The sequence below is a fragment of the Pelecanus crispus genome, chromosome 11 (assembly GCF_030463565.1).
Source record: "Pelecanus crispus isolate bPelCri1 chromosome 11, bPelCri1.pri, whole genome shotgun sequence".
In the NCBI taxonomy this organism is placed as follows: Eukaryota; Metazoa; Chordata; class Aves; order Pelecaniformes; family Pelecanidae; genus Pelecanus; species Pelecanus crispus.
The window spans coordinates 18585490-18606425 of NC_134653.1; the positions used below are offsets into that span (position 1 = coordinate 18585490).

A 20936-nucleotide genomic window follows, 5' to 3' on the forward strand; every position below is an offset into this window, starting at 1 on the left:
GATTTAAAGGTGGAGATGGGTCTAGCTCTTCCCTGCACCACAGACGCATTAGGAAGGGATTTGCTTATTTACCCTCTTTATTTTCCCTTCACAGCTAATTTGATATTTTCTCTGAAAGAGGGCTGTTGGAGGCAGTGATAAACCTGCTCCCAGCCACAGGTAGGGCTCATTTAAGCTTCCTGAAAAGGTTTTGTGAGTTTTGGCTTGCTGGCCCATGCTGGTTCAGCTCTTTTTAGCTTCCAGATTGATTACACCTTGTGTCAATATGTGCTTAACGCCTATTAGTGGGTGCATGTGTCTCCATCTCTCATTTCTCCCTTCTGATCTATAATTTCCCAGAAGAGAGATTAAAAATAGAGGGGGAGGAGAGCACCACTCAGGGCCAAAAAGAAAGGGAGAAAAGAGTGCTTGTGGGAAAGTTGGGTTGCAAGGCTGGAGCCTGGCCGTCTCACTCCAATGTCTCTTCCTGTGGGCACAGTCCTGCTTTGGCCAGTGAGAAGGTTGCTTAAAACTGCCTGACGTAACTGGTAAAGAGCTGAACTGTGCCCTGGGGAGCTGGGGGAGACACCAGGTTCCCATGGGGATGGGTGAGGTGGGAGCATGGTGGGGATGCCCGTAGCATGGGGCTGGTGGTGGAAAGCACCCCTGCTCCATCTCCACCTCACGGACCAGGATGCAGGGAACTGGAGCTTGGCAGAGCAGCACTGGTTGGAGATGCCTGTTCCTGGAGGCATGGATGTGAACAGTGCCAGCCCCATCCTGGTGCATTTTCAAGGAGGAACAGGGCTACCGGGACATCGGGAAGGCTTAGCCATGGCTTTTCCATCCAGCAGCTGCTAGCCCACAGGGCTCCTCTCACTGGGGCAGAAGTGTGGTTTGTGTTTTTTTTGTTGGTTTTTTTTTTTTTCCTGGAAACTGGTAAAAGGTTCTGCAGAAGCCGTGTTGGACACTGGTGGGGAAATGACCTGGGACACAGAACAAGGTCACCAGCCTCCCTGGGGTGATTTTGATGAGCTGCCAGAGAGTGTGATCCACCAGCCCCAGAGCATCATCTGCCATCATCCCACCGTACGCGGGGCTGGCAGAGGAGCCGAGGGACCCTCGCAGCCATGACCTTGCTGGTGGGACCCGGGCTTTGCTCTCTGCTTCCCGTGGCACAAAAGCACGAACCAGAGCAATGCTCCCAGCACCATCTTCACCTGCAAGGCAGATACACCCACAGGAAGGGTCTGCAGGTTCAGCCCTGAGGCTCTTACTGCCACACAGAGAAAAGCTTTTCCCCCATTTTCCAACTAATTTCTCACTCGCATCACCATAAAACCTCGGGCATTTCAGCCCGCCTCCCAGTAAGTGTAATCCCCACACCTCTAACCCCCTGTGCAATATGGATGCTACAAGCCCCAGCATGTGTTTTTCAGGTCCCGATGCAATGTGAGGACCCGCTGCCAGGGCTCACCCCAGGGGATCCCTGGCATGGCAGGACAGGGCAGACACCCAGGGAAAGGTCAGTGCTGCTGCTTGGGGATATCCTGGAGCCCAGGGCACAGCCATGGGGCATCCCATGAGGCTGCTCCATCCCTCCCTCCATGCTCCCTGCCTGCACAAACCCCATCTCCGGCAGGACCAACCTCTCTGCCACAGCCTGTCCTCCTGGGCATCTCCTTCCATCCCCCGCTCCCCGAGCTGCCGTAGAGGCAGTTACAGACCAGTGGGGAGAAGCAAGGAGCCCATCCCAGGTGATGCTCACCTTGGCCATGATGTCCCGGGGGCTGAGCCCACATCCCATCCCAGCAGCGGTGGGGTTAAGCCTGGCCGGGCGGGCGGCTGGACAGGCGTCAAGGTGGTTGCTCCATCCATCCCTGCGCAGTCGGCGGGCCGGAAAGCAGAGAGGGAGCGCTGCCCTGCCCGCCACCATGAGTGCAGGCAAAGGTAAGGCAGGGGAACCTGCCCGCTTGCCTGTCCCAGAAGGGACAGGCAAGGCATGGGGTTGCGGGGGGAGATGCTAAAATGCTGCTGGGGCTTCACACTCAATTCACCCTTAGCTTTTCTCCCTGCCTCAACTGCTAATAAGACATTTTGGAAGCCTCCATGCAGCCAGGGGTGCTTGCAGGCACCGTTGGGCAGAGGCCAAAGCTGGACAGGGGCTGCAGGGACAGGCAGGGTCTGCGGCTCTGAAACCCTTCTGCTCCAAGGAAGAGCAAGTTAAGCGGCGGCGGAGGGGCGGGGGGGGGGGGGGGAGGGGGGGGCGGGGAGGTGTGTGTGTGTGGGAGGCTAGGGAGGAAGGAGGAGAGGGGACTGGGGGCCTTTCCCCACAAAAGGGAGAAGCTGCTGCTGCTGCAATATAAAGGATGAATTTTGGGGGGTCTGGGCACCTGACAGGTCTGAGCTGCAGCAGTAGCAGGGGGTGATCCTGCACACTCTCCCAAGGGCAAATCCAGCCTCCAAAACCTCCTGCAGCCACCCAGTGTGTGCATTGGGCTGGGACTGAACCCTGCACCCACGCCCTCTTCCCCAGCAGTGCAGACACCCATGGGCAGCCATTGTCCCATGCTGATGGTGTCCCCTTTCCTCCGCACACCACAGCAGGCATCAGCTTCCTGCTCCCCCTGGCCCTGCTGCTGGCCACCGCCTCCCAGCCCCCCGGGGGTGACATCCCAAAGGACCAGGGGGACGCGGACCCCCCACGCTGCCCCAGTCCTTGCGCCTGCAGCTTGGACGACTACAGTGAGGAGCTCAATGTCTTCTGCAGTGCCCGCAACCTGACACGCCTGCCTGAGGACATCCCCCTCAACGCCAAAGCCCTTTGGCTGGATGGCAATAACTTCACTCTGCTGCCTGCTGCTGCCTTCAGGAACCTCTCGGCCCTGGACTTTCTGGACCTGCAGAGCAGCCAGCTGGCTGCTGTGGAACAGCACGCGTTCCACGGGCTGCGGAGCCTCTACCACCTCCACCTCGAACGCAACCGCCTCAAGCACTTGGCTCCCCACACCTTCCTGCACACCCAGAACCTCATCTCCCTCAGCCTCAACAACAACTACTTCAGTAAGGTGGAGGAAGGGCTGTTCGCTGGGCTCTCCAACCTCTGGTATCTGAACCTGGGCTGGAACTCGCTTGTGGTCCTGCCTGACAAGGTCTTCCATGACTTGCCCAACTTGAGAGAGCTGATCCTGGCTGGGAACAAGCTCCCCTACCTCCAGCACCAGCTCTTCTGCAGCCTTACTGAGCTGAAGGAGCTGGACCTGAGTGGCAACGCACTCAAGGGCATCAAGATCAACATCTTCGTCAAGCTGCAGAAGCTACAGAAGCTGTATCTGAACCACAACCAGATCAATGCCATCGCACCGCGCGCCTTCATGGGTATGAAGTCCCTCCGGTGGCTCGATCTCTCCCACAACCGTCTTGTCTCGCTGTTTGAGGACACATTTCTGGGCCTCCTGAGCCTGCACGTCCTGCGCTTGTCCACCAACTCCATCACCAGCCTGAGGCCCAGGACTTTCAAAGACCTCCAGTTCCTGGAGGAGCTGCAGCTGGGGCACAACAGGATCCGGAACCTGGCGGAAAGAACCTTCGATGGGCTGGGCCAGCTGGAGGTCCTCAGCCTCAACAACAACCAACTACAAGACATCAGGGTTGGGGCGTTCCTGGGGCTGTACAATGTGGCGGTGATGCACTTGTCTGCAAACTGCATCAAGGTCCTCCCTGACTATGTCTTCAAGGGGGTTACCAAGTTGCACAGCCTCCACCTAGAGCACAGCTGCCTTGGCAGGATCCAGGCAAACACCTTCTCCAGCCTCTCCAGCTTGCGGCGGCTCTTCTTGCAGCACAACACCATCTCAGTCATCGAAGACCAAAGTTTCATCGAACTGCATGAGCTCCTGGAGCTCGACCTGAAGCACAACAGGCTGAGCCACCTCTCACCCCAGCTCTTTGTGGGTCTGAGCAACCTGGAGTACCTCTTCCTCTCTTCCAACCAGCTCCTGGAGATCTCCCAGGACACCTTCAGCCCACTCCAGAGACTCTTCTGGCTTGACCTCTCCCATAACCAGCTGGAGACGCTGGACAACACCATCATCTCCCCCCTGGCCAATTTGCGATACCTCAGCCTGAGGAACAACTCACTGGAGACCTTCTCAGTGGGCTTCTTGTGTGCCTCCTTCACCCTGGAGCAGCTGTGGCTGGGGGGCAACAACTGGCATTGCAACTGCTCCCTGAAGGGCCTGCGGGACTTCTCCCTACAGCACCCTGTGGTGGTCCCACGCTTCGTGCAGTCCATGGCTGAGGGGGACGATGCCCATGTCCCCATCTACACCTACAACAACCTCACCTGTCTCCACCCCCCAGCCGTGGCAGGCCTGGACCTCCGTGACACCACTGAAGACAGCTTTGCTCACTGCTGATGCATGCCAGCCCTTCCTGGGGAGATACACCACGGACCCTTGCCTGCCTCCTCCCCAGCTCCATCCTGGGCTCCCTGAGGCAGCAGCCCCCCGCACCATCTCAGTTCAGCCCAGCTTTGCTGCTGCCAGCTCCCCAGGGCAGCAACAAGGAGCTGTGCCTGCACAATACTGGACCATGACCCCAGCCCTTGGCAGGGGGGGATGGGCACCAGCTCCCCAGATGGGCTTTGCTGGCTTCAAACTGAAAAATTTCAGTCCTTTAATATTTAAATAGCAGCCCCTGGGTTAGCATGGTCGCTCCTGGCTCCTGACCATTAGCATGGTCGGGAACACAAGCATCTCTGAGCCTCTGGGATGGGGAAAAGCTGCACCCGCAGCCCAGAGCCCTCCCCATGACGAGCGGCATCCCTGCTGGGACCAAGACTCATCAGTGGGACAGAGCAAAGCATCTTCCTGCCATGGAGCAGCTGAGAAAGCCTAAAAGCCCCCCCGAGCTCCCTGGTAGGTTTAGGGAAGGGGGCAGATGACTTGCTTTAATCATTCCTTGCACTAGCAGGTGTAGGCAGGGTGCAGAAAGCCGCACACGTCACTTACCTGATAAATCATAGCAGACAAATAAACCTTTGGAGCTATCGCAACCCATCTTGTAAGTATGTTTTTTCCAAAGCACGTGCCGCACCCAGCTGGGGTTTCTTATCAGAGCCCCTTGGGGCTTGCAGACACATGGCAAGGAGCACAGACTCCCCAGGGTGCTGGAGGAATTTATGGCAAGTTTTCTGCAAGTCCTGGGTGGGTGGCATGTGCCCAGGGAGGGAGTGAAAGATGACCTGCCACCCCACAGAAGCCAACAGCCCGGTCAGACTCCAGCACCACTGCCCAGCTCTCCAAATCCCAGATAAGTGACCAAAGGTCAGACAAAATTTTCCCGGAAAGCTGCACATGGGGAAACCTGGTCAGGTGCGATTCCTTGCTGTGGGTGCAGCAGGAGCAGGGACAGATGCTCCTCCTGCTCTCCTCCAAATGATGGCTGCCAGCTATAATCCAGTTTGGTTAGTGGAAATCTGAGATTTCCCCCTGCCTCCCAAAAACAGCACTGCAAGAGTCCTGAGCATGGAGAGGGCACCCAGGCAGGAGGGGCTCAGAGTCCAGGAAGGAGGGAGATAAGATGCAAGGACACCACCGTCGCTTGCTTCCCCAGCTTAATTTGATCCTGCAAGAGGAGGGCAGGTCCCAAGGGAGCAGCAGCTCTGAGGCCATGGAAGGCAGTCCAAGGGAACAAGATACTCAGAGCAATGAGGCAGGAGCCACCCAGGGACATGGGGAAGCCCCACTTGGGGCAGAGGTGGGGAGAACAGCCATGGCAGAGTATCCTGCAAAGGACTGCCAAGGCCAGCTTTCAGCAAGACAAGGGACTGACAGGATCTTGAAGCTGGTATGGAAGGAGGAAAGATTCAGCTGAACCCCAGCAAGAAAACTGGGGAAAAGCAGGAAATACCTAGATGTATGTCAAGTGCTCATAATACCAAGACCCACAGCTACAATGAGGTCTGAAGCCATGGAAAAACATAAGTCACACACTTGGATTTTAAGAAAAATGTTTACTGCCTGGAACATTTAAAAATATTCCTGAGTCACAACAACCCCCAGCAGACCAGAAAGGCCTTGTTTCCAGCACAGTGCGATGCAGACCTCAAATGGGTGGTAGATCTCCTAAAGACATTTTCTCATGCGAAGCACATGCTGTGCCCTCATCCGCCCATCAGAAATCAGTGATCTGAGATTTCAGAGCAAGGTGGCCTGGTTTGGGTCCACATTGGAGCATCCAGCATGAACTCACCAGCCACTGAACCAAGTACCATATAATCCATCACGCAAGAAAAGTAGTAGAAGGCAGCAGCACATGGAGCCATGAACCAGATGATCGGTGCCATTTGGATTCAGTGGGGGAAGAACAGTTGATGGCATTTGCTGCTATAGCTGCGTTGGGTGATCACCAGAAGCACTGCAGCATATGAGAGGCCATGGATGCAAGCCAGAGCTCCCCAAGCACCCGCACAACAGCTGGCTGCAGAGGAAGGCACTGTGTGTGCAGGGCTAGGAACAACTGTACCATCTCAGCAGAGAACTGCCACGTTGAGAAGGCAAGAAGCAGGCTGCCGCTGTGCAGGCAGGAGTGCCCGCATAGGGTCTCTTCAGATCTGGGGGGATGGAGCAGCGCTTCCCTTTTTGGATTGCCGTGAGTGGCACCAGTGCTGTGCTCCCCACTCCCTCTGTCACCCTCCACTGAGACAGTTTTATAGCTAAACAGTTTCTACATCCCCCTTCCCTGCTGGCACGGGCTGCTGGTGGTGCTGCCAGGCCAGGGGCTCTGCCAGCAAGAGTCCAGCTCCATACCCTCCTCAGGAGCTCTACTGTGACGTACCATCCAAGATCTGCTGGGCAATGTGAGCCAAGGCAGGGAAGGCAGAACTCTTGGGAAACTCTTGGATGAAGTCTCTGCCTTCCTCCAAGCTCTGGCTGAGTTGGGGGTCCAGGGGAATGCAGCCTGTGGAATGGAAGGAACAGGGAGAGTGACTGCTTGCTCATTGTAAGGTAAGGGCCTGGAGTCAGGATATTAAAGAAATACCCTGCCAGAGTCATCTCTGGGGGAAGCAGTAGGAAAGAGGGCAACCACTACCCTCACTGAGCTCTCCAGGAGCTACTTCTCACCAGCAACTGCTCCCTCTGGGTCCAAGACCCCATCACAGTGCTTCATGAGCAATACTCTCCCACTCTGATCCCACCCTTGTCTGGAGGGCAGGGTTCAGCCCTTGGCCCCCATTTCTCAGGGAGACTCCAGAGCATTTCAGGATGGCTCTGTGCAGCTTCAGGATTGCTTACTCTGTCACCAATGTCAGCAGCCAGAGCAGGCTGCTGATCATGACTGCCTCTGCCCCAGCAGGGACAGACGCCCACTCTGAGCAGTTTGGATGGCAGAGAAGCAAAGCAAGAACCACACCTCGCCTCTGACTGTGCAGTAGGGGCTCACAGGGACCCAGAGCCCTGCCTGCCTGCCCCTGTGACACTGCATCCCTCTGCTCAAGCACTCCCACAGCACCAGAGATATCATTTCTGACCATGGAAAGCTCTGCTCAAGAGGCCACTCACCTAGGAAAGGGACCCCAGCGTGCTTGGCCAGCTCCTCACCTCCCCCTTTGGAAAAGATGTTTGTGCACTCCTGAAGGAGGAAGAGCAAAAGCAGTGAGTCATAAACCCCAGAGCCCTGTGCAACAGGGCAGGCGCTGCCTGCACATGAGTAGAGCCACTTCCACTCCACCTTCCAGCCTCAGGATACTACTGCCTTTGCCCCTGCCCTCCCCCAGCTCTCTTTGGAAGAAGCCACTGGCTCTGCTTTCCTAAAGCTGACACACAGCACCCAGCAGTTTCTTGTCTCCCTAGCCCACAGCATCACCCTTGTGGCACTTGCCAATTTTCCACCCGAGGCATAGCATCCTACAACACCCCACTGTGAATGAGAACCCACAACAGCCTAGCAGTCCCAATAAACTCACCGTACAGTGTGGGCAAACAAAGCCACTCATGTTCTCCACGATGCCAAGAACTCGTAAGCCCGTTTTCTTACAGAATGTGAGCTCTCGCCTTACATCTCCTACAGACACGGCCTGCAGGGGAGAGCAGGGGAGGTTAGGGGTGTCTGTATGTCCAGATGGACCATGGGTCTGGAGCACGTGTGCATCAAATGAGACGCAAACATGTAGAACATGCAGCTATGGGTAGGCCTGTGCTAACACCCACCCTGGGGTGCATATTTCCCCCGAAACCCTGCTCAGAGGCAGAATTCTGCCTGGGAATTATAGTTCAGCCCCAGCCAGCTGCCCTACCTGAGGTGTTGTGACCAGGATTGCTCCAAGTGGCTTGTAGGGCCGCAAGGCCTCCACCGTGGAGATGTGCTCATCAGATGTGCCCGGCGGTGTATCCACAATGAGAAAGTCCAGGTCCCCCCAGGCCACATCAGCAACAAATTGTTTGATCAAAGCTATGGAAATAAAAGGGGGTGTGGGGGGGATGGGATGACACCAAACCAGGTTTCAGCAGGTGCCCTGGGAGTTGTGAGCCAGGCAGGGCAGGGGTCAGGAGGCACCCTGGGTGACAAGTGCCCCGGGAGTGACGGCAGGGGTATCCGTCAGCACAGCAGGAACTGTATTCTCCCTATCTGAGCGATCTGAACCCAATCCTGCAGAACGGAAGTCTTGTCTTGTTCCAAGGAATGACCTGCCCAGAAAAGCCTGGCACCCAAGCAGGAACAAAGACCACCTCCAGGAAGGTTTGCAGAAGGTTCCTGGCACTAGAAGGCAGCCACAAACAGCAAAAACCAACTGTACCGTTTTTCTTGGGTCCTCTCCACACCACGGCATCATCTGGCTTCTCCAGCAGGAAGCCAATGGACATGAGTGAGATGCTCTTGTCTTGGTCCACAAAGACGGGGACCCAGCCACTGTCGCACTGGTGCACATCATTGTCCTGCACCCTGAACATGCGGGGTATGCTGGGGCCACACAGGTCCACATCCAGGATCCCCACCTGCAGGCGATGAGGCAGAGCCCTTCACACAGGGCTGAGCACAGCAGCAACACCCGGCCATGCTCCCTTCCCTGGGCGGGGGGAGGCAGCATCCAAATTTTGGCTGCTCGCAGTACTTTACCAAATGGACTCTAAGCTCAGCAGCCAGATCTGAAACAGTTTCAAAGACCTGTTTTAAAGTTTGACTGACCTCCTGGTCACCATCCCTCTGAGGAGCATCTCCTGGGTGTTCCCCAGGAACTCTGGGGAGATCTTTATGCCAGATATCTGTCAGGATCCAAGTGGCATTGGCTTTAAAAAAATCTCTGGGGAATTCAGACTGTCTCATGCCCACACAGTTCCCCTTTGCCCCACTGTAACGCCATCCTTCAGCTCACCCATTTCACTCCACAAAGGGAGTGAGTGTTATACCACAACCCAGAAAAGTAATTTCTCAGTGCCTCAGTTTCAAAACCAACAACAAATCTTGGGTTATTTTAGTCCCTTGGATGAAAGGGAAATGAACTGCAGTTACCTGTGCTGGATCAAGCAAACACAGAAAAAAGAACCACTTGAGCTGCTGTCACAAACAGCATTTTCACACAGAGAATCCATACACTGCCCGCATAGGACACACACATACATAAAGGATGAGCAAAGCCCAGCCCAGCTGGAGGTCAGGAAGAAGACAGAGCTCAGCATCCCACAGACCCTCACTCACCTTCTTCCCAGAGTGCCGCAGTGACAGAGCCAGCTCAGTGGAGATGGTGCTCTTCCCCACACCGCCCTTCCCAGAGAGCACCAGCAGGATGTGCCGCACCCCAGCCAGGTTGCTTCTCTCTGGAAGGAATGATACGAGGCATCAGTGTCTCTAATGAGAACAGTAATGAGGCATCATGGTCTCTCCTGATGTAAGCTGGCAGCACCTGACAGGTCAGGGCAGAGACGTAAGTCTCTGCTGAGGGTTACAGTGGCTGTCACTGCTCCAACAAGTCCGTTTTAAGTATAAGGGAAATGGAAAGAAGAAGCAGATGTGCCACAGCCCTTCTGCCATCAGAAAAGGGACAGTAAGAGCAATGGCAGTAAACATTCTGTGGGGAGTAAGGGCTTTGTCCTGATGACCTAAATGGCAATTGAGCAAAGCAATAAACACCCACAGGGCCTGGTCACGCTGTGCCTATGCCAGGTTCAGCCCAAGCCCTCTCAGGGAATGGCTTGAAGGCTGTCAGTGAGGTCAGGCCCTTGGCGTTTCCTTCCTCCATACCACAGGAGTTGCCTCCCCACAGTCCCATGCTCCTCTCCAGCCTTCGTGCCATTTCTTGCTCCGTTGTCAGCACCACTTGTGCCCCTGCTTTGGACTCAGCTGCCACATCCCGTCAATGGGGAACACTTGGGGCCAGTTCCCCAGCCCAGAGCTGTGCAGGCAGCAGAGGGTCAGACCAGGTGCTCCGGCCACAGCTGAGCAAACGCCACCCACCTGGGCCCGCGTTCCCGGGCGCCCCGTCACTGCCGGCCACTGACTCACCACACCAGGCCCGGCCCAACCCCGTGCCGCTCTAGCATCACACCGGCACCGGGACTGGCACCAGCGGCATGGAGCCTGCACGCACCATGGCAGACCTCATCCGCACCTCCACCGACGGTAACGGCGCTCGCCCCGATAACGGGGAGGGGGGGAAGAAAGGGGGCCGGGGAGGGGAGAGATGGAGCCCCGCAGCAAGGTGCTCCCGGGAGACTGGCCCGGTGACACCGGCAGCCCCACGCCAGGCCCGGTTACTCGGCGTTCTGCTCAGCGGGAGCCAAGCCCGGCCTCTGGCAAGGCCCAGCACCACCCCCCGGTAACCGGGCCCGTCCCAAGTACCGCAGAGCTCCCCTCACCAGGAGCCGGGCCTCATCACCACGGCACCCGGCCAGGCCCGGTCAACCCGGAACCCCCCAGAGCCAGCCCCGACCCCTTGCCAGACAAGGTCACCCTAGGCGGAACGTCCCCCGCGAGGTGGGCTGTGGGCCCCAGCCAAGCCCAGTCACCCTGGGATTTCCCCGCCCCACGGAAGGCCGGTTCCAGCCCGGCGGTCCCATCACCGCTCACCCCCTGCCGCCTCCTCCATGCTGCTGTCTGGCTCCGCCCGTTTCCGCCTTCCGCCGGATTAAAGCCCCGCCCCCGCGGACTGGCAGGCGCCACCCCCAATCGAAAGCCGCGCGCTCACCGGGAACCCGCCTCCCCAGACTCCGCAACCAATCTAACCCTCTAGCTTCCCCTCTGCCAGCCAATGGGCTTGGTGTTTCTCCTCTGCGACGCTTCCTGGCCCTCCACAGTGGCCGCCCAATGGCGCGGCTCCCCGAGGATTGACGCACGGCTCAGCCAGTGGCGCCGAGATCCCCTCAGGCACCGCCCCTCCCCTCCTCCTTCAGCTGTGAGCGACGGGGCGCTCAGCCAACGGCAAGGGGGCACAGTGAGGACGTAGCCAATGGATGCCTGGGGGGCGGTGTCGAGAGAGTATTGTTTATGTCCCGGGAGGGGAAAGTAGGTCAGAGCGCGGCGGTAGGGCCGGGCCGGGCCGGGCAGGTGGGCCGGGGCCGGGCCCGGGATCGGGATCGGGATCGGTATGCGGGTAGGGGCTGAGGGCAGAGGCCTGGGCTGGCCCGGCCCGGCCCGGCCCGGCCCGGGCTGGGCTGGGCTGTGCTGTGCTGTGCGGCGCGGCCCGGCCCGGCCCGGCCCGGCCCAAGTGCAGCGGCCTGGCCTGGTCTGGTCCGGCCGCGCCTCAGCTGCGCGGGACAGCCGGAGCTGCGGTGCCCGCCCGCCGGCAGAGCCGCCTGCCCCCGAGGCCAGGCCGGGGGCCGTCAGGGAAAGGGGACCGGGTCGCGGCTGCCCGCCGTGGGGAGCCCCTTGGGGCGCCGGTTCTCCCCCCCGCCCCGCGGTCTGGGCTGCTCGGTGCCTCGGGAAGAGCTGCCCCGGCGAGACGGGCTGGCCGGGGTGGGAAGATTCGTCTAGGCCCGCCCCCCTGTCCCGGAGCGCTGTCACGGCGGAGGGAAGCCCCGCGGCAGCTCCCCGGGCTGCACGTCGGGGTCAGCCCTTTGGCCGAAGCGCCGAGGAGCGGCTGGAGCGGGTGGGACCCGGCTGGTAGGGAGCTGCAGCTGGGACGGTGGGCGCCGTGGGGCTCATGGATTGCGGCCGCCCATCTCAGACCCACGAAAAGGCCTCAACAGCCCTAGGTCCCCCTCTGGGGTGAGGGGCAGACTCTGCCCTTGGTGCCAGGTCACATATTGGGGCAACTGCTGTGCTGTGAGCCCCAGCCTTAGCGAGGTGCCGGGGTAACATAGCTGTTGCATTTGGCTGCTGTGGGTGCTCTTCAAAGCTGGAGAAGGGGGCTCTGGTGTGGATTTAGGTGCTTTCCCAGCATGGTGGTCCATGGTGGAGGTGAGAATCCCCTGATCTCAGCGGGTGGGATGCCCAGAGCCCTTCAGAGCATCCGTGGGCACCTGCACAACCAGCCATGACTCAGCCTGTCCTGCTTTTCCAGGAGCTGTTGGCCCATCGGGGACTGAGGTGCAGGAGGAGTGGGGATGGGTGCCGTATGGCAGGCACCAGGACGGGGCTGACCTGCTGCATGTTTGCAGGATTTGCCTGTGCTCAGGGCTGACCTGCTGCACATCAGGGAAGCACTGGAGCTGGTGTGGGTGTGCAGACCAGCTGTCTGTGGCAGGGAGGCAGCCACAGGGGCTGAAGCAGAGGGAGCGTGTTCAAGGGATGGGAGGGGGGGTTACAGCCCTGCAGGTGCCTCTTGATGGGGAGTTGTTTTCTGCAAAGATAAACTTCTGGGGAAATGAGATTGGGCATTGAGGTTCCCCTGTCACATCCAGTGCAATGCTCCCGTGTGGTGGCTGAGAGCTGGTGTGGTCTGTCAGGCTGTACACAGGGAAGGAGCCTGTGGAAATCTGTCTCTGAATAACATCCCCACTTGAGTTGGGAGACAGGCAGCTGCTTCCCTTCTGTCTGTTGCCCTTGAGGCAAGTCGGGACAGGCCCAAGGCTGGTTTCCCTTCAGCGAGCAAGAAAGCGGTCTCTCCCTGACCCCAAATGTTGAGAGCAAAGTCTCTCAGTGGGCAGTTGCTTGCAGGTGAACAAACAGCCTTCCCTGCAGACAGACACAGGCAGCTCAGCCACGCAGGGGCTGCAGTGGTGGCCAAGGCGGTGCAAGTGGCCGAGCAGCATGGCTGGAGCCCAGGCAGCTGCTGGAGGGTGACCAGGCACTGAGGAGGCTGTGCCTCAGTGGCTGACAATCCTGATGCTCCCCAGGCCAGCGGTGAGAGGCAGATGCTGGATCTGTGTGCTGCAGAGGGGGCAGCTGCTGCTGCCAGTGGGTCCTGGGAGCGTTTCTGGTTGCCAGTTTAGCACCTGGGCTTGGGGAGAAGTTGACCCTGCATGGAGAAAGAGGTTGAAGTTTGCAGAGGCCTGTGATGTGGGAGGAACTGATTTTGCATCAGTCTATCCATTGATGGGGCCTATGCAGATGTGCTTCATGCTGATCTGTTCCTGGGGGAGGACTATTGTGACCTGTGGGAGGTTGCTTCAGAGGGTAGAGCCCAGTGAGTGGTGGGTGGAAGTGGGACATGGCTGCTGTGTGTAATCTCCTCTCCCTTGCCCCCCCAGCTTACCTCTCTCAGAACGGCATGGCACGACGTACGCGGAGCAGCAGGGCCTGGCACTTCGTCCTGAGCGGGGTGCGGCGTGAGGCGGACACTCGGGCAGTCGCCTTGGCCACTGGCGCGCGTGGCTGGGGCTATGACTCTGATGGGCAGGTAGGCTGGTGCTCAGGTGGCTCTGAAGTGACACGAGGGAAAGCTCTTCTCTCCCCCAACAGCAGACGCTTACTCAAGGTCTGTGTAACTGAGCAGCTAGGACTTCAGCAGGCAGAACTGGCCAAAATTAGAAAAGATTTCATAAGATATACAGGCTGTCTAACAAGTCTCCTCTGAGCTCTAACGTGGGATGTGGGCCTCAGCACATCTTTCTGAGGCAGGGAAGGCTAAGCTGCTCGTAGCCTGCTCCCGAGTTGTGCACCACAGCTCTGTCATTAGCTGAGCCAGGGAGCTGATCGATACTAAGCTAAATGCTTTTTTAAGCATATATTGTGTGTGTGTGTGGTATATAAAGTACGTACAATATTTTTTAAATACTCTTTTTTAAGTAGTGATCTAAATATGTGTTTAAACTGGATCAGTTTTCCAATCTGGCTCACTGTGCAGCTGTGCTAATTTCTGGTCTTTCTGCAGCTGGTAGATGGTGGTGGAGGGAGTGAGACTGCTTCAGCCTGTGAAGTTACTGTCTCAGATATCTCGGAACTGAAATTCTCCCATGTTTCCTGCTCTGTAATGTGCACATCACTTCTGAATGTGGCCCAGGCACATAGGTGTGCTAGAAGATGGGAACACAGCTGGAAGAGTAGTCAGTAAAACAGTGTAAGGGGTGACTTGGATTCGCCTCTGCCATTCTTCACTCTTTTCCCCAGTTCTTGAGTGTGTGACTTCAGTTCCCTGTGCAGCAGTGGGGAACCAAGGAACTGCTCCCGGAGCTTCAAAGCTAAGCTAAAGCCTTATGAGGCCACTGCCAGAGCACGGTGTCCAAACCCAGGCACTGTGCTCCCAGAAAATGAGCCTTTTCTCTGCAGAGTAGCTTTGTGTTTCTGCAGTAACAGTCATGGCTGGATTTCTAGATAGCAGTAGTTAGGAAGGGCCAATGAAAGACAGAAATCAAGCTTTTCAATATGCAGGCTAGAGAAGGAGGGGTGGGCAGTACATAAGTAAGCCTGAGTCATTTCACACAGCCACAAGAACATGAGTTTAAAGGATTTTTGTCTTTAAATACTGCTTACAAAGTCTGCCATAGGGTGAATAACGAGTAGGTACACCTGACCGGCATGTAAACCCAGAGTAACTCGCTTCATTCTGTGGTAAGAGACTTCATTAGGTGACACCAAGGCTCCCATAACATACGGAGTGATATGGGGCTTTGACTCTTACAGCGTCCGGTGTAGGGATGCTTTGGTCTCTTGGCACTGGGGAATAGTAAATCAAGTTTTTGTGTTCATGCTTGAAAGTAAACAAAAGCCTTTTAATCCTTCCGTAGCTTCCCTGTTGGCCTGTCTGCAGCACTGGAGTGAGGAGCTGCAGCCATACTGCTGAACTGGTTCCCCTTTGTTCTGTGCTCTCCCCTGCCTGGCCTCCTGTCTCTTTTTCTCCTCGTCTTGTTTGCCTCCTTCTCGTCTGTCAGCTCCCAGGCTGTCTAGAGCAGTGGTTTTCAGCACTGCTCTGGTTTTGTGATGCCTTGGCCGGGGTCTCCAGCTGGCTGTAACCTGCCCATTGAAAACCATAGCTTTAGCACAGAGTTTGCTTAAAAATACATGTGTTAAAGACTTGGACTGTCACGCTACTTGCCTGCTGTGGCAGTTCCTTGCCTCTGGAAGGCACAAAGAACATACCCACATTGTACAGTGTGCTTGCTGAGAGGTCTCTGCAGCTCAGATGCTAGCCAGGTCCCAAAGCAGGGTAATTCGACTGGCATATCCCCTCGCCTCTCTGTGCAGCAGGCCAGGCCGGGGCATGATGGTTGGACTGGATGATCTTAAAGGTCTTTTCCAACCTAAACAATTCTATGATTCTATTCTGTGATGCAGCTGTGCTGCTCTGGCACGAGCGTGGGGACCTCGTCGCACAGCTCTGTGGCACACCAGATCTTGCAGACCTCTGCCAGCCCAGCTCCCCAAGTCTGGGGGCATTCGGTAGTGACCATTCCTCCGCTCTCCCTGGCAGCACAGCGACTCGGATTCAGAACCAGAGTTTTCCTCCCTCTCGCCTTCCATCCCGAGTGCCATCCCTGTGACTGGAGAGTCCTATTGCAACTGTGAGAACCAGAGTGAAGCGCCCTACTGCTCCAGCCTGCACGCTCTGCACCGTGTCAAGGACTGCCAGTGCGGCGAGGAGGACGAATGTAAGGAAGGGGCTCCCCAATGGCCTGCCTTTGGGGTTTGAGGTTGGTGCAGTCCTGGCCTGGTGGCATGGACTGCACCCCTGCACAGATCTTTTTCTTTCCAAGGGGGCCCTTATCTCTATCGCAGCATGTGGTGTTCCTTTGTTTACATCTCAAGGCCACGTAGACTGTAGGAAGATTACAAGCATGTGTCTCCTGCCCTTCAAGGGCTAAGTGCTGAACTTGTTAACACATCAGAGTTCACCTCTGGGGACCTGCTTTCAAATCTGGCTGAGGCCACAAGTGAAACTGGCTCTCATGGTTACAGCCCTCTTGCTGCTGATCCCTGGTATGGCTGGCAGGGTGCCCCCGCTGTGTGGCAGGGCGTGCTCAGAGCAGAGGGTGGGCTCGGGCTGGCTAACAAAGCCTGTGGCATAGCAGAGCTGCCCCTTGAGCCTATGAGAAGTGTAGGAAGAAAGCAGGCTCCACCTGGGTCTGTAGAGCCTTGTGTTAGCCCAAATGGCAACTGGTTGATGCTGACAGCTTTGGGTTCAGAGCACTGAACCGTCCCTTGTGGGACACTGCAGAATAGTTCAGGCCTCAAACAGCTCTCCAATGTGCACAGCTTAGGGTTTACCCTCTTAAACAGTAAAAAAAAAAACCCAAACCAAACCCTTAACAGGCCTTCAAAATGAATGTCTTCCTGTGCTTTGGCTTGGGGATGGCTCCCTGAGGGCCTTTGCCCATCCTTGTCCCCTTTGTGCTTCCTGAACAGATTTTGACTGGGTGTGGGACGACCTGAATAAGTCAACGGCCACCCTGCTGACCTGCGACAACCGCAAGGTGAACTTCCACATGGAGTACAGCTGCGGCACCGCCGCCATCCGGGGAAACAAAGAGCTGGCAGATGGGCAGCACTTCTGGGAGATCAAGATGACCTCCCCGGTCTACGGCACAGACATGGTACGTGGGGCAGAGTGGCTTACGGGCATGCAGAAATGCCCCGTGTTCTTTGAACAGGGACTGGAAGAATGAAGTAGTGCCCAGCGTAGGAGAAGATCAGGTTTGAAACTCTCTAAGCAACCTGAATGTGCACAAGTCCATGGGACCTGATGAGATGCATCCTAGGGTCCTGAGGGAACTGGCAGATGAAGTTGCTAAGCCGCTATCCATCATATTTGAAAAGTTGTGGCAGACCGGTGAAGTTACCAGTGACTGGAAAAGGGGAAACATAACCCCCATTTTTAAAAAGAGAAAAAAGGAGGACCTGGGGAACGACAGGCCGGTCATTCTCACCTCTGTGCCCGGCAAGATCGTGGAGCAGATCCTCCTGGAAACTATGCTAAGGCACATGGAAAACAGAGAGGTGGTTGGTGACAGCCAACATGCCTTCACTAAGGGCAAATCGTGCCTGACAAATTTGGTGGCCTTCTGTGACGGGGTTGCAGCACTGGTCGATAAGGGAAGAGTGACTGCCGTCACCTACCTGGACTTGTGCAAAGCATTTGATACTGTCCCACACAACATCCTTGTCTCTAAAATGGAGAGACATGGATTTGACAGGTGGACCACTCGGTGGATAAGGAATTGGCTGGATGGTTGCACTCAAAAGAGCTGTGGTCAACGGCTTGATGTCTGGGTGGAGACCAGTGGTGCGTGGGGTTGGGGCAATCCCTGGTATCGATACAGGCTGGGGGATGACGGGATCGAGAGCAGCCCTGAGGAGAAGGACTCGGGGGGTACTGGTGGATGAAAAGCTGGACGTGAGCTGTCAATGTGTGCTCGCAGCCCAGGCGGCCAACTGTATCCTGGGCTGCATCAAAAGAAGCGTGGCCAGCAGGTTGAGGGAGGTGATTCTGCCCCTCTACTCCCCTGTAGTGAGGCCCCAGCGGGAGCCCTGCGTCCAGCTCTGGAGCCCTCAGCACAGGAAAGACATGGACCTGTTGGAGCGGGTCCAGAGGAGGGCCACGAAGATGATCAGAGGGCTGGAACACCCTTCGTACGCAGAAGGGCTGAGAGAGTTGGGGTTGCTCAGCCTGGAGAAGAGAAGGCTCCGGGGAGACCTTATTGTGGCCTTTCCATACTTAAAGGGGGCTTGTAAGAAAGATGGGGACAGACTTTTTAGTAGGGCCCGTAGCGATAGGACAAGGGGTCCTGGTTTTAAACTGACAGAGGATAGATGTAGGTTGGACATAAGGAAGAAATTGTTTACTGTGAGGGTGGTGAGGCACTGGAACAGGTTGCCCAGAGAAGCTGTGGATTCCCCCTCCCTGGAAGTGTTCAAGGCCAGGCTGGACGGGGCTTGGAGCAACCTAATCTAGCGGAAGGCGTCCCTGCCCGTGGCAGCGGGGGTGGACTAGATGATCTTTAAGGTCCCTTGCAAGCCAAACCATTCTGTGATTCTATGAACAGGTCAGCAAGCTTCTCCAGCAGTTCATCTGGGCCTCCTCACTTGGGAAAGGCAGTTGGAGCTGGGAGCCTTCAACTCCGGCCTGAAATCTCTGACTTGGCTTCACCAGAACCTCTGGGTGTTTTGGACTGTGCCAAGAAAAGGAGGGGCGAGCTGGAGGTGGAGTCTCGGTTGTGTTTTGTTGCTTGAAAAGGCGCTAAGCCTGTGTTCTTCTTCCTGGCCTTGCCTCGCAGATGGTGGGAATTGGGACATCGGACGTGAACCTGGACAAGTACCGCCACACCTTCTGCAGCCTGCTGGGCAAGGATGAGGACAGCTGGGGACTCTCCTACACAGGTAATGCAGTAACGCCTGTGTTTTGCAGACCCCTTAGAACCAGCGCGTGAACTTCCCAGGGTGCCTGGACTGCCGGTTGCGCGTCACTGATTGGGGGTTTCAGTGCTGCTGGCTGCGCTCTGGTATTGCAAACCCTCAACTTTCCCCTCTTCATCGCCCGCTCTGGGGTGGGAGGGCAAGGATCAGGCAACGGAGGGATTTTTTTAGGCACCGAGCGAGGCTGTACCAGTGGGAATGTGCAGTGCAGGAGTTGGGATGAATTTGCGAAGCGCAGGCTTTCCACTGAACGCCATTTTTTTCTGTTTGTTTTAAGGACTACTGCATCACAAGGGAGACAAAACAAACTTCTCTTCGAGGTTTGGCCAAGGCTCCATCATCGGGGTGCATTTGGACACGTGGCACGGGACGCTCACGTTCTTCAAAAACCGCAAGTGCATAGGTAAGAGCAAGGGCAGCCGCAGCGGCCTGCAGGCAGGGGGAGTGGGAGCAGGGAGCGGCATAGCTTTGGCTGAACTCAATGTCTGGCTGCAGCAGGGCTGCTGGAGAAAACGCTGGCAAAGTAGAAGACCAAGGCGTGAAGTGAGTGGGAGGAAGGTTACATTTGTTGATTAATAGATTGGGATTTCAAAAGGCTGTTTTCCAAGCATTTTCCAACAGCTCTGTAGGTAATAGGTTCAGGGTAGCTGGGAAGAGTGAGATCACCTCGTCAAAACTAATGTCAAACCTGTCCCCTGGGCAGGGGTTGCAGCTACGAAGCTGCAGAACAAGAAGTTTTACCCTATGGTGTGCTCAACGGCGGCCAAGAGCAGCATGAAGGTGATCCGCTCCTGCGCCAGCTGCACGTCCCTCCAGTATCTCTGCTGTTACCGCCTGCGCCAGCTCCTGCCCGACCATGTGGACACGCTGGAGGTGCTGCCATTGCCACCGGGACTCAAGCAGGTGCTACACAACAAACTGGGGTGGGTCTTAAGTATGAACTGTAGCATGTCAAAGCCCTCCTCCTCCTCCTCCTCATCAGGAAGCGACTCGGACAGCTCCTGTGGCTCAGACGCAGAGGCCTGCCAAAGGAAGAGGTGCAGGAGGACATAATGTCTCTGCAGACGAACTGCTGAGGGAGTCGGGTGGGGTTTTGTTCCGCCGTCTGCGAGGGCCAGCCAGGCCTGATGCACCTCTTTCTTCATGGGGACTTCCATTTCTACTCATTTGCAAAGATTTCTCTTATGCTGTTGGAAACCTTTAGCCTAAACATCCATCACATGCAATGAAAAGACCTGTAGACTTACAGAGGTCCCAGCTCTATGAAACAGGTAAACTGCACCCATATATCTGAGCTTCATCTCCTGACTTGCTGTCAAAGCCATCGCCTCTTCCTGAAAGATCCCTCTTCTCTGCAGACTGTTCACAGAGACAAGATTTAAGGTGGCCTCCCGGTTTCAAAGCATACTGGACTCTAGTCAAATAACGGGCTTGACTCCTCAAAAGACAAAATCATCAAAGACCAGTCCCCTCCTCCTCCTGTTGTGTGTTGGTTTGGTATCTGCGATGAACTCATCACGCCGTGACTGTGGGGCACAGTGGAGCAGCAGCACGTAGGGAAACAGGCTCCTAGAGATGCACCTGCGTCGCTGTTGTGAAAGAGCAGTTACTTACACGAGTTGAGCTGTTGGTGAATTTTCTCGAGCCCCCGATGACTTTAATGGCTTTGCATGTTGGCTCCTGCTGCTTCTCCTGTATCAAAGACTGTATTAGACTGTAATAATAAAAGTAGAAACTGTCTTTCGTTCCTCTTATGGCCCTTGAAGGCAGGAAAATGAAGGCATTTGTCAAAAATAGCCACGCTAGCACAGCTACCAGCCTGGAGGGGCTGTTTTAAATGCAACGTACGTTTGTCAGATCTAGAGGAGGTAAAGGCAGCGGAGATTACCTTGCCTCTGCCCTGCGGAGGGTTCTTGTGCTTCTCGCTGAAACGCCCGTTTGGCTGGGGTGGCTCTTCAGCAGAGCCAGACTGATGCCTGTGGCTGCGCGCTGGAAGGGAGGCTGCAGGGTTTTGTAACGCCTGTCCTCTGGCGGGTTATGCTGGGACAAACAACTCCAAACCCGCATCCCAGAGCCTGAGAATCAGTGCAGCAGCGTCTGTGCACAGAACAGCCCCTTGCCGAGACTTCTTGGTTGTGCCGAGGGGAAATGCTGGATTAGAGCCTGGGCGAGCGGCTAATCCAGTAGTGGCCTGGTACCGCTGCCAGCAAATGGCAGGCAGGAGCGCCTGC

At 56.4% G+C, this 20936-nt stretch overlaps 3 protein-coding genes across 3 annotated transcripts; 2 read left to right on the plus strand and 1 right to left on the minus strand.

The window, feature by feature from the left end:
* Positions 1-1913: 1913 nt before the first annotated feature.
* IGFALS (insulin like growth factor binding protein acid labile subunit) lies at positions 1914-4397 on the plus strand. Its single transcript, XM_075719113.1, has 2 exons — positions 1914-1929; positions 2584-4397. The coding sequence occupies exons 1-2, from the start codon at positions 1914-1916 to the stop codon at positions 4395-4397; spliced, it is 1830 nt and encodes a 609-aa protein (XP_075575228.1).
* A 1622-nt stretch (positions 4398-6019) lies between these two features.
* NUBP2 (NUBP iron-sulfur cluster assembly factor 2, cytosolic) lies at positions 6020-11065 on the minus strand. The gene is made up of 7 exons (XM_075718631.1): positions 11047-11065; positions 9679-9797; positions 8780-8978; positions 8279-8433; positions 7949-8059; positions 7545-7614; positions 6020-6942 (listed from the first exon to the last, which is right to left on the minus strand). The coding sequence occupies exons 1-7, from the start codon at positions 11063-11065 to the stop codon at positions 6806-6808; spliced, it is 810 nt and encodes a 269-aa protein (XP_075574746.1). The 3' UTR covers positions 6020-6805.
* Positions 10551-20439, plus strand: SPSB3 (splA/ryanodine receptor domain and SOCS box containing 3). The gene is made up of 7 exons (XM_075718630.1): positions 10551-10599; positions 13608-13756; positions 15767-15944; positions 16699-16886; positions 18567-18669; positions 18983-19108; positions 19409-20439. The coding sequence occupies exons 1-7, from the start codon at positions 10551-10553 to the stop codon at positions 19756-19758; spliced, it is 1143 nt and encodes a 380-aa protein (XP_075574745.1). The 3' UTR covers positions 19759-20439.
* The last annotated feature ends 497 nt before the right edge of the window (positions 20440-20936 follow it).